Here is a 17,971-nt window from a genome sequence, read left to right as displayed (position 1 = left end):
GTGCATATCTATGAGCCCAGAAGGACCCCGGGGCTATATGTCTCATGTTTGTGTGTACATATCTATGAGCCCGGAAGGACCCCGGGACTATAGGTCTCGTGTTTGTGTCTTCATATTTATGAGCCCGGAAGGACCCCGGGATGCCAGGTCTCATGTTTGTGTGTACATATCTATGAGCCCGGAAGGACCCCGGGACGCCAGGTCTCATGTTTGTGTGTACATATCTATGAGCCCGGAAGGACGCCAGGTCTCATGTTTGTGTACACATATCTATGAGCCCGGAAGGACCCCGGGACGCCAGGTCTCATGTTTGTGTGTACATATCTATGAGCCCGGAAGGACCCCGGGACTCCAGTTCGCATGTTTGTGTGTACATATCTATGAGCCCGGAAGGACCCCGGGACGCCAGGTCTCTTCTTTGTGTGCATATCTATGAGCCCAGAAGGACCCCGGGGCTATATGTCTCATGTTGGTGTGTACATATCTATGAGCCCGGAAGGACCCCGGGACTATAGGTCTCGTGTTTGTGTGTTCATATTTATGAGCCCGGAAGGACCCCGGGACGCCAGGTCTCATGTTTGTGTGTACATATCTATGAGCCCGGAAGGACCCCGGGACGCCAGGTCTCATGTTTGTGTGTACATATCTATGAGCCCGGAAGGACGCCAGGTCTCATGTACACGAAGGAATGAAAGAAGTAGCCGAATGGATGAAACACAGCCGTCTGAAACTGAACTCAGATAAAACAGAAGTCCTTATCTTAGGTACCTCCCCCTCTGCCTGGGACGACTCTTGGTGGCCAGAAGCCCTTGGAAAAGTACCCATCCCGACGGACCACGCACGGAACCTGGGCACCATCCTGGATTCCTCACTTTCAATGAACAGACAAGTCAACGCTGTCTCTTCATCCTGCTTCAACATTCTTCGCATGCTCAAAAAAACATTTCGTTGGATCCCCACCGAAACTAGGAAAACGGTCACCCACACTCTGGTCACGAGCCGACTGGACTACGGAAACACCCTCTACGCCGGTACTACCGCTAAACTCCAGAAAAAACTCCAACGAATCCAGAACGCTTCAGCCAGGCTCATATTAGACATCCCGCGTAAAGAACATATCTCTGGTCACCTGAAAAACCTCCACTGGCTCCCCGTCAATAAGAGGATCACTTTCCGGCTCCTAACCCACGCACACAAAGCACTCTACGAAATCGGACCCGAATGCCTCAACACACGAATGTCCTTCTACACCCCCTCCCGCCAGCTACGATCATCCAACCAAGCCCTTGCCACTGTACCTCGCATCAACAAAACCACCATGGGAGGTAGATCCTTCTCCTACCTGGCAGCTAAAACCTGGAACTCACTTCCCACTTACCTTCGCCTTACTCAGAACCACCTAGCATTCAGAAAACAACTTAAAACGTGGATATTTGACAAGTAATTCCCCACCCCTCTTCAAGCGCCTTGAGACCCTCTGGGTATGTAGCGCGCTATATAAATTTTTTGACTTGACTTGACATGTTTGTGTACACATATCTATGAGCCCGGAAGTACCCCGGGACGCCAGGTCTCATGTTTGTGTGTACATATCTATGAGCCCGGAAGGACCCCGGGACGCCAGGTCTCATGTTTGTGTGTACATATCTATGAGCCTGGAAGGACCCCGGGACTCCAGTTCGCATGTTTGTGTGTACATATCTATGAGCCTGGAAGGACCCCGGGACTCCAGTTCGCATGTTGTGTGTACATATCTATGAGCACGGAAGCACCCCAGAGGTAAGGTCTCTTGTTTGTGTGTACATACGTGTCAGCACGAAGCGCCCCAGAAGGTAAGGTCTCTTGTTTGTGTGTACATACGTGTCAGCACGAAGCGCCCCAGAAGGTAAGGTCTCTTGTTTGTGTGTACATATGTATGAGCTCAGAAGCACCCTGGAAAGCCAGGTTTGTGTGTTCCCGTGGGAGTGTTAGACGTACAAATGCTGCCCCAGATAGTGTGCCCAGAAGGAAGCAGTGACGTCTAAAAGAAGTGACGGGAGGGTCAGCGGAGTGCATGGGCAGTGCCACGTTTGAGTGCCAGTCCTTGCTCGAGGGTCACAGCGAGAGACGTGTGCAGTTGTGCTGTAGATGCAGCCAGGACAGAGCTTTCAAAGTGTGTCCAGGGGTGGGGGAGTGGGAATGTGCTCATGAATGACAGTCTCTGTGGCGCGGGTTTCTATCCTGTCCCAATAAGGCATACCTCTAACAAGGTACAATTAGCTACCCAAAACGAGAAATTGTTAAAGAAAATGAACTGTCAAAACATGCATCCCTCCGCCAACTGTGCCGGCCAGAGGTGGTGGCTGCCAGCCTGTGCAGAAGGATGTTATGTGCGCATAGGCGATGGAAGTACACGGGCACTGCACACCACTAGTCAGGATACACCAAGCCCACTGCAAGCAGCGACGGCAGAGGTGACAAGACTCAATTTCCAAAGTCCTCAAGTAGGTCCAATTGCAATGATCTGGTGCCAAGATACACAGCTTTACTGTGGTCCATGTGGCAAAGCATGCAGAGCCACTAACTAGCACAGCATGCTCAGGAGAAGGAAGTCCCTGAACCGAACTAACTGCCTTACAGCAAATCTATGGATGTCACCAGAACATGGAAAGGCCTTAAAAGAAAAGAAGAACTCCCATAAGATGGAAGCTGATGGGTAGAAGGCAGACCGGGAAAGGGGGGAGGGGGCAACACAACAAACCACTGCCAGTTAAGAGATGCATTGGAAGGGGCGGGGGTGCTTGACCGTCTGCATGCAGCCCCTCAAAAAGATGTAAACCAATTGAGAGCAAAGCATGATGCAGCAAGATTAAGATGGAGCGAATGACATACGTAGATCAAGAGTAGTAAACGGTAGATTCTCCATCTGCTCAGAGTACAAACTCAAGGTGTTGAACCAGGGCGGACTCTGTGCCCGGTCCAGCAGGAAAGCCTGCCTGGCAGCACTCAAAGATCTTCAACTAATCCAAGATGGCGCCGAGGCCTTTGGCTTTGCCTTGAGCTAAGGTGAGAGGGAGAACGTTTCTATGGTCTGCAAGCGGAGCCTTTTCTTAAACATATACATTTGTATTGCCATGTATTAACAACTTGGCCGATAAGAACAGAAGTGCATCAGAAAAGACAAATATGTATTCAGACACTTTACGTTGTCAAATATGTGACCACCTGAGAGAGAATGGTGATTTTTAATCAGCGGTGCAATTATGCCCTTTTTGCAAACTTAGGAAAAATTCCTGCAAAGAGGTGTTTAAAAAACCTACCACCTTTCTAAGAGCAGCAGGGCCTAGACTTTGCACGATGGAAACTGGGCAGGATGGCTGAACAGGGAAGCCAAGTTTAAGTTTTTTTCGGTCATGGCCAGAAGAGTCAAGGCGCTATCAAAGCTCTGTCTGGTGGGGGTGACCAAGGTCAGAGATATTTAATTTCCTCTCAGATGGTAGCAATTTTTAAGATCTTTTGCTTATAATTAGACTTGTTATTGGTCAAAAAGAAAGTCTGACATATTAAGGCATTTTGCTCATACAAAACAAGAACAAAAAATATACTGGACTTGCAAAGGTTCCAGTTGCATATTGAGATCAAGTTGCCAATGCCAGTTTCTCATGCTCATATCTGAATTGTCTCTAGATGCGTCCTGGCTGATGAAGTGGTGACAAAGGGTTAGAACACTAATGCCAAAACAATTGTGCTAACTTCGGGCCAGGAAAATCTTTCCCAGCGATAACAGACGTTTTATTCGGTTAGCAAGCGAAAAGGGAGCCATTACTTTCAAGTGTCACCTCCAAACCTGCAGCGCGAAACGAGGAGCCATCAATTATGTTCCTGAAGCCAAGATTAAAGTCTCCAAGAAAAAGCGTAAAGCAGCTCGGTGGGAAGGAAGACATAAGTTATCCTCGGCATCAGGCAGCGTGCCCAGAACAAGTCAAAACACATCACGCTCCACTGCCCAAGACAGCGGAAAACAAAAATAAGAAATGGTACAACACAGCCTCGCACTCCTGGGCACAAATGTTGCACAGTCTGCTGCTCAGCTGCAAGGAGTTCCCTGGGAATACCTCCGCTGCCACAGTCGTGCTTCTCTGGGAGCAGGTAGACAGGTTCGAGAGACAAACCAAACCACAGCCCTTACCCAGTGAAGAATGCAGGTGACTCGCACCCCTGGCTCATCGGAGAAGGCAGCGCTCACTATCTCCCAGGGACAACAACTGCACCTTCATTGACTCAGTCGAGAACACGGTAATGTGCTTTTATATCGACGAATGACTTAGACAGGCCCAGTTCCAGGATTTGGGACCTGGGAGGGCCATGAAGAAGCATGGGTTGGCCATAAAGATGAATGAGGTTGTCCAGAGACTCCCAAGTGTGTGCGAGCTACATATGCTGCCCACTGCCTCGTTCAGTCTGTTATTTTATGGTTTAAATCTTTTTATTGATTTTGCAAAGAAAACATTAGCCACCACCTACATCCGTTGGCCAGTTTGAAAAAAATCCTTATAGAGAAAGTCAAAGCAAAACAGCAGGGAACAAAAGTGAATGTAAAAGCGGAAAGGGATAGAGAAAACGTCGACAGCTAGTGAGAAGCAAGTGGTCAGTGGCCACGGCCATAAGACAGTAATACCATCAGAGCAGGAACACAATAAAATAAAACACTATTAAGATATACAACCTGATTGGATGACCATTTTCACTTACTTTTCTTGAAATGGCAAAATCCTTCAAACTGTTTCTGCCATCTAATTGTTTTCATCCTTTAATTACAGGGTCACGGGAGCATGCGGTCTCGATATAGTGAAAGTGCCCCGACTCCTGTCCCCAGGCACGGATGGTAGCCCGAGGCATTCTACATGAAAGCTGAACAATTAGGCTTTGATAGCAAAGCTGCAGTCCCGTCAAATGATTGTTTTCTACTTGTGAATTGGCTTTGGGTGATCCATGGAGCTATTTTGGGAGGGCTGGCCCACCCGCTAGAACGGGGCCGAACTTAGACCCATATATTATTGGAGTCTAAAAAGCGCACAGAGATGCTCAGTGAAAGCCCGCACCTGTAAGGGAGACGGCCACACCTGTGGAGACGGCCACACCTGTGAGGGAGACAGCCACACACCTGTAAGGGAGACAGCCACACACCTGTAAGGGAGACAGCCACACACCTGTGAGGGAGACAGCCACACCTGTGAGGGAGACAGCCACACCTGTGAAGGAGACAGCCACACACCTGTAAGGGAGACGGCCACACACCTGTAAGGGAGACAGCCACACACCTGTAAGGGAGACAGCCACACACCTGTAAGGGAGACAGCCACACACCTGTAAGGGAGACAGCCACACACCTGTAAGGGAGACGGCCACACACCTGTAAGGGAGACGGCCACACACCTGTAAGGGAGACGGCCACACACCTGTAAGGGAGACGGCCACACCCCTGTAAGGGAGACGGCCACACCCCTGTAAGGGAGACGGCCACACCCCTGTAAGGGAGACGGCCACACCCCTGTAAGGGAGACGGCCACACCCCTGTAAGGGAGACGGCCACACCCCTGTAAGGGAGACGGCCACACCCCTGTAAGGGAGACGGCCACACCCCTGTAAGGGAGACGGCCACACCCCTGTAAGGGAGACAGCCACACACCTGTAAGGGAGACAGCCACACACCTGTGAGGGAGACAGCCACACACCTGTGAGGGAGACAGCCACACCTGTGAGGGAGACAGCCACACCTGTGAGGGAGACAGCCACACCTGTGAGGGAGACAGCCACACCTGTAAGGGAGACAGCCACACCTGTAAGGGAGACAGCCACACCTGTAAGGGAGACAGCCACACCTGTAAGGGAGACAGCCACACACCTGTAAGGGAGACAGCCACACACCTGTGAGGGAGACAGCCACACCTGTGAGGGAGACAGCCACACCTGTGAAGGAGACAGCCACACACCTGTAAGGGAGACGGCCACACACCTGTAAGGGAGACGGCCACACACCTGTGAGGGAGACGGCCACACACCTGTGAGGGAGACGGCCACACCTGTGAGGGAGACAGCCACACCCCTGTAAGGGAGACAGCCACACCCCTGTAAGGGAGACAGCCACACCCCTGTAAGGGAGACAGCCACACCCCTGTAAGGGAGACAGCCACCCCTGTAAGGGAGACAGCCACACCCCTGTAAGGGAGACAGCCACACCCCTGTAAGGGAGACAGCCACACCCCTGTAAGGGAGACAGCCACACCCCTGTAAGGGAGACAGCCACACCTGTAAGGGAGACAGCCACACCCCTGTAAGGGAGACAGCCACACCTGTGAAGGAGACAGCCACACACCTGTAAGGGAGACAGCCACACCTGTAAGGGAGACAGCCACACACCTGTAAGGGAGACAGCCACACACCTGTAAGGGAGACAGCCACACCTGTGAGACAGCCACACCTGTAAGGGAGACAGCCACACCTGTGAGGGAGACAGCCACACACCTGTAAGAGAGACAGCCACACACCTGTAAGGGAGACAGCCACACCTGTAAGGGAGACAGCCACACACCTGTAAGGGAGACAGCCACACCTGTGAGACAGCCACACCTGTAAGGGAGACAGCCACACCTGTGAGGGAGACAGCCACACCTGTGAGGGAGACAGCCACACCTGTGAGGGAGACAGCCACACCTGTGAGGGAGACAGCCACACCTGTGAGGGAGACAGCCACACCTGTGAGGGAGACAGCCACACCTGTGAGGGAGACAGCCACACCCCTGTAAGGGAGACAGCCACACCCCTGTAAGGGAGACAGCCACACCCCTGTAAGGGAGACAGCCACACCCCTGTAAGGGAGACAGCCACACCCCTGTAAGGGAGACAGCCACACCCCTGTAAGGGAGACAGCCACACCCCTGTAAGGGAGACGGCCACACACCTGTAAGGGAGACGGCCACACCCCTGTAAGGGAGACAGCCACACCCCTGTAAGGGAGACAGCCACACCCCTGTAAGGGAGACAGCCACACCCCTGTAAGGGAGACAGCCACACCCCTGTAAGGGAGACAGCCACACCCCTGTAAGGGAGACAGCCACACCTGTAAGGGAGACGGCCACACCTGTAAGGGAGACAGCCACACCCCTGTAAGGGAGACAGCCACACCTGTGACGGAGACAGCCACACACCTGTAAGGGAGACAGCCACACCTGTGAAGGAGACAGCCACACACCTGTAAGAGAGACAGCCACACACCTGTAAGGGAGACAGCCACACCTGTAAGGGAGACGGCCACACCTGTAAGGGAGACAGCCACACCCCTGTAAGGGAGACAGCCACACCTGTGAAGGAGACAGCCACACACCTGTAAGGGAGACAGCCACACCTGTGAAGGAGACAGCCACACACCTGTAAGAGAGACAGCCACACACCTGTAAGGGAGACAGCCACACCTGTAAGGGAGACAGCCACACACCTGTAAGGGAGACAGCCACACCTGTGAGACAGCCACACCTGTAAGGGAGACAGCCACACCTGTGAGGGAGACAGCCACACCTGTGAGGGAGACAGCCACACCTGTGAGGGAGACAGCCACACCTGTGAGGGAGACAGCCACACCTGTGAGGGAGACAGCCACACCCCTGTAAGGGAGACAGCCACACCCCTGTAAGGGAGACAGCCACACCCCTGTAAGGGAGACAGCCACACCCCTGTAAGGGAGACAGCCACACCCCTGTAAGGGAGACAGCCACACCCCTGTAAGGGAGACAGCCACACCCCTGTAAGGGAGACAGCCACACCCCTGTAAGGGAGACAGCCGCCACACCTGTAAGGGAGACAGCCACACCTGCAAGGGAGACAGCCACACCCCTGTAAGGGAGACAGCCACACCTGTAAGGGAGACAGCCACACCTGTAAGGGAGACAGCCACACCTGTGAGGGAGACAGCCACACCTGTGAGGGAGACAGCCACACCTGTGAGGGAGACAGCCAACCCCTGTAAGGGAGACACGCCACACCTGTAAGGGAGACAGCCACACCCCTGTAAGGGAGACAGCCACACCCCTGTAAGGGAGACAGCCACACCCCTGTAAGGGAGACGGCCACACCTGTAAGGGAGACGGCCACACCTGTGAGGGAGACAGCCACACCTGTGAGGGAGACAGCCACACCTGTGAGGGAGACAGCCACACCCCTGTAAGGGAGACAGCCACACCCCTGTAAGGGAGACAGCCACACCCCTGTAAGGGAGACAGCCACACCCCTGTAAGGGAGACAGCCACACCCCTGTAAGGGAGACAGCCACACCCCTGTAAGGGAGACAGCCACACCCCTGTAAGGGAGACAGCCACACCCCTGTAAGGGAGACAGCCGCCACACCTGTAAGGGAGACAGCCGCCACACCTGCAAGGGAGACAGCCACACCTGCAAGGGAGACAGCCACACCTGCAAGGGAGACAGCCACACCCCTGTAAGGGAGACAGCCACACCTGTAAGGGAGACAGCCACACCTGTAAGGGAGACAGCCACACCTGTGAGGGAGACAGCCACACCTGTGAGGGAGACAGCCAACCCCTGTAAGGGAGACACGCCACACCTGTAAGGGAGACAGCCACACCCCTGTAAGGGAGACAGCCACACCCCTGTAAAGGAGACAGCCACACCCCTGTAAGGGAGACGGCCACACCTGTAAGGGAGACGGCCACACCCCTGTAAGGGAGACAGCCACACCCCTGTAAGGGAGACAGCCACACCCCTGTAAGGGAGACAGCCACACACCTGTAAGGGAGACAGCCACACACCTGTAAGGGAGACAGCCACACCTGTAAGGGAGACAGCCACACACCTGTAAGGGAGACAGCCACACACCTGTAAGGGAGACAGCCACACCTGTGAGGGAGACAGCCACACCTGTGAGGGAGACAGCCACACCTGTGAGGGAGACAGCCACACCTGTGAGGGAGACAGCCACACCTGTGAGGGAGACAGCCACACCTGTGAGGGAGACAGCCACACCTGTGAGGGAGACAGCCACACCCCTGTAAGGGAGACAGCCACACCCCTGTAAGGGAGACAGCCACACCCCTGTAAGGGAGACAGCCACACCCCTGTAAGGGAGACAGCCACACCCCTGTAAGGGAGACTGCCACACCCCTGTAAGGGAGACTGCCACACCCCTGTAAGGGAGACTGCCACACCCCTGTAAGGGAGACTGCCACCCTTGTAAGGGAGACTGCCACACCTGCGAGGGAGACAGCCACACCTGCGAGGGAGACAGCCACACCTGCGAGGGAGACAGCCACACCTGCGAGGGAGACAGCCACACCTGCGAGGGAGACAGCCACACCTGCGAGGGAGACAGCCACACCTGCGAGGGAGACAGACACACCTGCGAGGGAGACAGACACACCTGCGAGGGAGACAGCCACACCTGCGAGGGAGACAGCCACACCTGCAAGGGAGACAGCCACACCTGCAAGGGAGACAGCCACACCTGCAAGGGAGACAGCCACACCTGCAAGGGAGACAGCCGCCACACCTGTAAGGGAGACAGCCACACCTGCAAGGGAAACAGCCACACCCCTGTAAGGGAGACAGCCACACCTGTAAGGGAGACAGCCACACCTGTAAGGGAGACAGCCACACCTGTGAGGGAGACAGCCACACCTGTGAGGGAGATAGCCACACCTGTGAGGGAGACAGCCACACCTGTGAGGGAGACAGCCACACCTGTGAGGGAGACAGCCACACCCCTGTAAGGGAGACAGCCACACCCCTGTAAGGGAGACAGCCACACCCCTGTAAGGGAGACAGCCACACCCCTGTAAGGGAGACAGCCACACCCCTGTAAGGGAGACAGCCACACCCCTGTAAGGGAGACTGCCACACCCTTGTAAGGGAGACTGCCACACCCTTATAAGGGAGACTGCCACACCTGCGAGGGAGACAGCCACACCTGCGAGGGAGACAGCCACACCTGCAAGGGAGACAGCCACACCTGCGAGGGAGACAGCCACACCTGCGAGGGAGACAGCCACACCTGCGAGGGAGACAGCCACACCTGCAAGGGAGACAGCCACACCTGCAAGGGAGACAGCCACACCTGCGAGGGAGACAGCCACACCTGCAAGGGAGACAGCCACACCTGCAAGGGAGACAGCCACACCTGCAAGGGAGACAGCCACACCTGCAAGGGAGACAGCCACACCTGCAAGGGAGACAGCCACACCTGCAAGGGAGACAGCCACACCTGCAAGGGAGACAGCCACACCTGCAAGGGAGACAGCCGCCACACCTGCAAGGGAGACAGCCGCCACACCTGCAAGGGAGACAGCCGCCACACCTGTAAGGGAGACAGCCACACCTGTAAGGGAGACAGCCTGGCTTTGAAGTGCTGCACGTTAAGAGATAATGAATCCTAGAGGCCCGAGAGTACAATACCAATGCTTCACTCTGGAGTAAACATAAGCCTGCAAATCTTTACAACTAAACATATTTTTATTTACTTAGGGTAATTAAATAATCTTAAACGTCACGACTGGAGGGGAAGCCGAGAGCACCTCTGACACTTATGTCCTAATCAACAAGGCAGCTGCACCAGTACTTACAACATGAATGAAGAAGTAATATCTCAGTGTAATCTCTTAATATCGTTGTGGCATTTACCCATCAGCAGACTCTTGTGGCAATCTCAGCAAGCCTCTGCTTGTGACCAAAGACGACATCCTTTTACCTACAATGCAGAAATGCTTTGTTCCCAAGTGAACAGCCTGCAGTTGCCTCTCGCAAGTCGAAGCAATGACATTCTTCATGCACTCAAGGCCATCTACTAAGATGACAATGATGATATTCCATCCTTACCCATCATGAAATGTCTTGATGGAGATCCCCAAACACACACATCATCATCAATACCCCACTTTGCCAAGGAACCTTCTTAAACACCTCAAAACAGGAAAATCTTCTCTCTACCAAGAAAACCGACACTGGATTCAAATGACCCGGGCAACAACTGACCCATCACCCACCTTCCTGCCGCCAGGAAATCAATCAAAGAGGAAACTGTCATCACCCAGCTCCAGGATCAGATCACCAAGGACAACAGGTCCACCAACCTGGCTTCAGACAACTCAGCAGCACAGAGATAGCAGCTCTGATGACAGTCTACTCTCCAATGCCAAAAACAAGTCCTGCCTCCAAAATCGACTTGACTGCTCAGCTGCCTTTGGCAGCATCGACCACGCTCTCTGCAAACACGTATGTGCTTCACTAACATGGTCCTGCACTGGTTCATCCTTGAACTCTCCAGCAGGCCCTGTTGATCCAAAAGGAAACCCCGTAGATGCCTTTCTCTTGTGGAAGGTTGCCCACCACCTTCTTCCCTGCCTCCTCCTCATAGGCTGTCTCTGCGACAGACAACCTGTGTACTCTATGTACAGAATCACGCAACATTGATACCTAAAAATGCAATGAACATTGCTACAACTACGTCAAAAACATTAAGACATGAGAGCTTTGTTGAGCAACCATAATAATTAGAATTAACACGTTGTAGGATCCCTCTGGCACGCCTAGCCTATCGAATTTATGTCCATGAGCTATGTATATCTGAGGCGACAGCAGTACACACTGACTGTTAATTTTCAAATGCATGGAATATCCGGTAGCAAACAAGGGTTCTACATTGGTGGATATATATGCATGCACATTTAAACCTATGTCCCAAGTGCCCCAAAAGTAAAAAATATACAAAAAACATAATGGTTCATAGACTATCGTAAGGGGATGCTCTATCTGCTGAGTAAATCACTTCAGTTTTAACAGGTAACAGGGAAACGTTCCTAGCTTCTTGTTTAGTCCTGGCACTTGTGAAGTTCAGTGGTTGTGTACCATCACAAGGGTCTTCCCCTTCAAACCTTTGCTCTTCTTACTGCCAGACACACATTTTTGCACAGTATGTTTTCAACTGTATGCATTACAATGGAAGAGATTCATATTTTTTACCCGTAAAACATGTTAGTTCTCTTATTAAAAGTTTAAGGTCAGACTCTATAGTATACAAATCCCTTAGGCGCTATAGCAAACTACTACAAAAAATTAACAAAAACAGGTCAAAGGTCACTACTCCTGGGAAATGTTCGTTTGCACAGTGCAATAACAGAAGTATTTGTCAAGCGTGCAGAGGTCGGTATTTGCACATCTGGACCTTCCAATGACAGGCATGGAAGCTCCTGTGGGCAGCAGCCGTGCGCTTGAATCCATAGTAGAGTTACAGCAGCAGACAACGGCGCTTGTCGCTACTCAGGCACACATTGCACCGAACTGAAACACCAATGTAACAGACATTTGTTTTCACCCCGGTCCTCTTACAACCATTCTGATATTCTGGAAGCACCATCAGGAGCATTGTGTGCTGGCCACAATGAGCGAGCGAGAGCGCAACAGGTATTCAGATATACACCCTTTAACCAATTTCCGTTCAGACCCCATTTTTAAACATTAATGGGAGACTCGTCAACCAATCCAATGGAGTACCAAGCCCCAAGCACAATACTTACTTATCGCCTACAATTCCCAGATTGATGGTTGGGTAGCCATGTTCCTGAATTGTTGCTAGAAGAGTTGACCTATTACTATCTCGTATTTTCCCCGGTAAGAGGTCATCCTCAGGATTCAAAAGCTGAAAGCGAATGACAAATCAACAAACTGAGGTTACTGAAGAAAACACCTTTATTCAGACTGAGTTTGAGCCTAACAGATGCATGCAGTAAACCAACAGGTTATTCCACTGAGATTGCATCACGACTAAGATGACACCACATCTTAGCCAACTTCACTAGCTCCTCATCCACACATGTGCACCATTTAAACACCTCATCCACACCTTCAAAGCTCTCCACAACACTGGCCGTGCTTACCTGAACATACACATTCACACCTTCCAGACACCTCTGCTCTATCGGCCTCTTACGAGCACACACGCCAAGCATACACAAAAGCAGAGCAGGGGGCTGCTCCTTCCTGTACCTGGCCCCTAAGCTTGACCTCCCCACAGCACAGAGCCTACTCCCCTCTTCTTGACTTTCGCAAGAAGCTGAACACCTGGCTTTTCAAGTAAGCCTCTAGGGCTGGCCCAATACACTAGCTACAGAGCGCCTGGATAACTCCATGGGTAATGAGCGCGCTATAAACATAGATAATGTAACAGAAGATGACAAAGTATAATGTCGGTTAATTACAGAAGAGAAGCAAAGCTTCACCGAGGAAAAACAATGAAACTTTCAAAAACTGACCAGCCTTTGTATGGCTATTTTGAAGGCATCAGCTTCTCATTCATTTCCTGTATCTCACCCCCAAAAAGGAATCTGCACATTGCATTATTGCAAACTCATTGACTCTAGAGTGTGCTGATCTAAGCATTGCTCATTTGAAGTGAGGAATTGGTAGCAAGGTGACTACACTATGCATCATAGGTATAATCACCCATCTGCACAGAGTTTTAATACAATAATCTGTGGGTGAAAGTTTTATTTTGGATTTACATATGGGTTATGCAAGACCCTCAGCCAGGATCAGAGCATTGTACAATTGACCAGAGGACGCATTTTAACAGTATGTACAGAATGTAGATATATTCAACATCCCCTAGGGCAGCAGAAGAACCAGCCGTCCCAACAAAGGTTGTTAAAAGAGATGAGCTTTAGTGCTCTTTTCAAGCAGAAACAGCCCGCGACATAATTTTCATTTTGTGTGGGCCCAAAAAACAGATTGACATTTTGGGTAGTTTGGTTGTTGGATAAAAGCAGAATTTGGTTCTGTTGGCTAGAAGCAGCTCACGGAGATTAATCAGTTCGGGTGTCATTCAATCACTCCTTTCAACCAGGTACTAATCTGGCTGCTCCATGCACACATTTTAACGGCACTACCGTTTATTGGAGAGCCAGCCAAGCTGGTGTGCCTTCATTGTGGTGAGCCAAATAAGACAATTAGTTGAAGGTTTAGAGATCGGTTAAAGACTGAATGGGCAAGCAAGGCACTGTTTTTCAGATCAGGGAGCAACAGCAGGATTTTCTTTGATCCATTTTGATGGTTTTAAGTAAGTTGTGAAGGAAATGACGTTTTCATAGATTACATTGTTGTCTGACTTATCTCAGTTAGAATCTCCTTAAATGAGAATCAGATCTCCGAGAGCTTTCTTGGGGTGGATTGTTGGTGTTTCTTATTACTACGCCGGAACGCTTTTCCATGATCTTTCCAGAGAAGAAGTTTGACTACTGCGCCCGAATATGTTAATGCGGTTGTATGGAAAAAGTTCGAACAATGTTTCACAGTAATAAAATGAGCCAATGGGTGGCTGGGAGTCTATATTTTGTTTTTGTAGCACATGGTATTTGGGCCTAGTGCAAATTTATTATGGGTGCTCATTCAGGTTTACATTATTCGTGGACTACCCTCTCCCTGGGATGAGTTCCATTTCTAATTCTGTTGTGAATGTTTAGCTTTTATTTAATTTAAGGGAGCAGCATAGTTAAAGTTTTGAAGTTGTGTTGCTGCTTATTGTAGGAGCACTTATACACAAAATCAATGGATTTCGCTCTGTAGAGGGACATCAGCTCTTTCGATACTTTTAGGCAACTACTATGAGGTCCTCAAAATGTGTCTTCAGGTTATCTTTAGTAATATCGCCTTTGGATTAAGTTTGTCAATGTATCTCGTACATTAAGTTTGTGACTGACGGTCATTGTCATTACAGCGGTTCATTTGGAATGGGACAGCTAGGAGACTGGATGAGTCTAGATTAAGAGGGTAAACAGATTCATCCATGGAAAGATTAGTTTGTTACGTCTGCAATATCCAGATTCCCTTTCAGTCGTCATTTCTAAATTGAATGTTGAGACAAGCATTCTAGAGGAATAAATGGAAAAAACCAATAATGGTTAGTTTAGGCATTTGGTCTTCAACGGACTAATGTTTGTTTCTTACTCGGGCTATGACAGCTGTTCATTGTCATCTCTCCTTTTAGGAGGAGACATTAAACAACGTTAGTAATGGGCTATAAAGCTATATGTGTACCCTGCCTAGACTGCTTTCTGAAAATGAAAGTCTAAGGAGGGGCACGAAGGTGAAGGGAACATTTAGCTTATGTCTAACATTATTAGGAGTGAGCCTGGGGGGTGCTGATGCGAACACACTTGTTGCCCATATATTGCTAGGTGTTTACAGATGTTAATAGCCATTTACTCTGATTAAGCACTTGCTCCTTTCACCAATATCCCCAATGAGTGAGGGAGCAGATAGCAGTTAACATCCACAGCAAAGGGCAATAATGAATGCAAAGTTAAATTGAGTCTCCAGTGTACACCGTGTGGTTTAAAGATATAAAAAGAACAAAAAAACCTAAACTATTCATTTTTTTCGAATTGTTTATTTTCACTTGAGAAAAGCTTATTGGTGCTTTAGAACACTATACCCCACCTTCATAATTTCTAAGCACGCTGACATTCCTGTTAATCACAAACAGCACTAAACATATATGTGATCTGTTTGAATGTGATTTCTCCCTTTGACTACAAAAGCTTACTCAAACAATGATAACTCTTATAGAGGCAAACACAATAAGATGATGGACGGAGCGCTGACACTTTTCAGACACTCTGGGTTAAATCTATCATCGTTATTTAGCTCACTTCACCACACCAGTTTAGACCCACCCATATGCAAATCAGTCTTGACCCTAGTACTCCTGGGAACAGTCCAGCCCGAACTGCCGAGCCAGGTATTCCCTGGACCGGAAACCAGCATCTTGGGACCGGTTTTGGGGTAACACCCCTCATCAGCCAGGCTAGCTTGAATCCAGTGACAACTCTCGAAGAGGCTCCTTAAACCATTATTTCGACCATCCCATGGAACATTTGTCCATGCCAATCTTTGCTTTCTGTATCGTTTGTTCACATGTAGTGCTAACTATATGCTTTGTAAAAACACAGGAGTGGGGTAAAAAAAAAAAAAAATCAACGATTTTACACACTATTTGATCCAATGATACTCTTGGCTGCGCCAGGCCTTCCAGATATATCACTGTATGGGGTCTTCATGGCACCTACTGTATCAGAATGCAGTGGAATGCAATCAGCTCTTCTGAGCTACTCAGCAGTAACACAATTCATGTAATCAGTAGTAGTAACATATGCAGCCCAGAAGCACAATCCAACCATTATTAACACATCACAAATTGTACGCATGCTGCATGATTGTGCAATTGTGAAGTGGTGCGAGGAAGAAAAGAGCAGGAAACGAGAGGTAGAATCTGAGACCGAGTTACCTCGTTCCCCGTTGACATGACGGCAACTACTGGAAACTTGTTAACTTCTACTTCTGTGACCCCAACGGTGGCTAGGAGACCAATCTCAGACGGTCCCATATGAGTTCCTTTTGCCAGCACACACTCGCCTCTTTTAATGTCGTGCCCTATAGGTCTGAAGATGGGAAGAGTGAAGCAGAGGCATCAATAAAAACAGCATTCAGGAGAGACACAAATAAAAATAAATCATTCAGGAGGACAGGCCCTGGTCAAGGCTATAGACATTTTACCTCTATCTAGTCTCAACACTCCCAGTGTAGATGTTAATTACTTGACTTATTGCAAATAAAATGGACAAGCTTTCAAGATTGCGCAGATGTGTAGGCCGTATTACATAAAATGTGCTTCATGTTTCACTCCTTTAATCCTTGTAAGGTGTTTCTGAAATTAGGTAAAAAGAATGGTTCATGTGATCTCGAAAGCCAACATTGCACCACCTTGATAATGGAAACGGGACTTGCGCCACAATCAAACTTTCTTCAGTCATGAGATAGGAGCTCAAAGGAGGTCACCACATCAAACCTGCAGCCTTCACAAAGAGGCACCAAATGTTAGAAGAAGAGCATCACTATGCAAAAATGAAGAGTCCCCAAACTCAACTCATCATCATCATTTCAATCTTTATTTCGACCAATTGGTCATAAAAGATACACATACATTAAAATCACATAAATTCTGTCACATTTGATAAAACATCAGTGCATGATTTAATGATCCACATCAAGCATTATTAACAATGTTAAAAAAATAAAGCAAATCTACAGACTACACAGCATTTTTTAAAAGATAATTACGCGTATACCAAACATTTGTAAGGAATTTGGCAAGCGCAAAAACAATTGGGCCGGAAACATCACATTTTAAAATCCTATACATAGGTATATATTCCCTGCCACCCAAGTTCTTAATCAAAGGCAGCAACCAGTACTTTCTGGCTGCCTTATATGCTGGGCAGAAAAAGATCACATGTAAGTCATTTTCCTCTTTGTCGACGCAAAGGGGACAGTACTTAGTGGAAGGGACTTGCGACCAGGTGCTAGAAAAGGAGCGCAAAGGCAATGTACCGTATCTCCACTGTAGAAATAACTTTCTAGTGAGTACGGGATATATGGGATCAAAAGCCTTTTCAAGTGCGTAGAGATCCTTATTTTGCAGGAATTTGGAAGAAAGGGACCCCTCTGTCTGGGTAGCTAAAGCCCTTACCCTTTTGTGTTCATGATACAGATTCGCCAGAGATCTCTTAGAGATTGTAGGTGCTGTATCTGCTGGTTTAGTCCACAATTCGGGGAGCCCCAGATCTGTGCAAGTTGACTGGATATTTTGGACCCAGGGGATACTGAGCGCCTTAGGGTTTTTTAATAGTTCGACCAGTTCCGCCCTATAGTCGGCGAGATCGTCGCTGCTCCAAAGCCTGCGCCAGAAGGCAATGGGTCTTAGACTTATCTCGTCGGCGAGAGGCCGTAGCCCTAGATCAAGCCTCAGAGGGAGAAGTGGGGTGCTAGAAGGAAGTGCGGTAATTTGTCTTATGAATCTGTTTTCCGTGGATGACAGGTTCCGACATGGGGTATGGCCCCACAGTTCAGCCCCGTACAGGATCGCCCCCCTGGCCTG

General features: G+C 49.6%; 1 protein-coding gene across 11 annotated transcripts in view; it reads right to left on the bottom strand.

Annotated features, from left to right (window-relative positions):
* Positions 1-17,971, bottom strand: part of GPHN (gephyrin) — a 1,934,090-nt gene that overhangs the window by 78,139 nt on the left and 1,837,980 nt on the right. For all 11 annotated transcript variants that reach the window (XM_078659537.1, XM_078659532.1, XM_078659529.1 and 8 more), the window contains 2 exons: positions 16,322-16,475; positions 12,558-12,679 (listed from right to left, as the gene is read on the bottom strand). In XM_078659537.1, the coding sequence (XP_078515663.1) occupies positions 12,558-12,679; positions 16,322-16,475 (276 nt within the window). The remainder of the gene's footprint in view (positions 1-12,557; positions 12,680-16,321; positions 16,476-17,971) is intronic.

The sequence above is a fragment of the Lissotriton helveticus genome, chromosome 9, assembly GCF_964261635.1.
Source record: "Lissotriton helveticus chromosome 9, aLisHel1.1, whole genome shotgun sequence".
NCBI classification, from domain to species: domain Eukaryota; kingdom Metazoa; phylum Chordata; class Amphibia; order Caudata; family Salamandridae; genus Lissotriton; species Lissotriton helveticus.
Note: the sequence above shows the minus strand (reverse complement) of the source record. Positions and strands in the feature narration are given on the sequence as shown.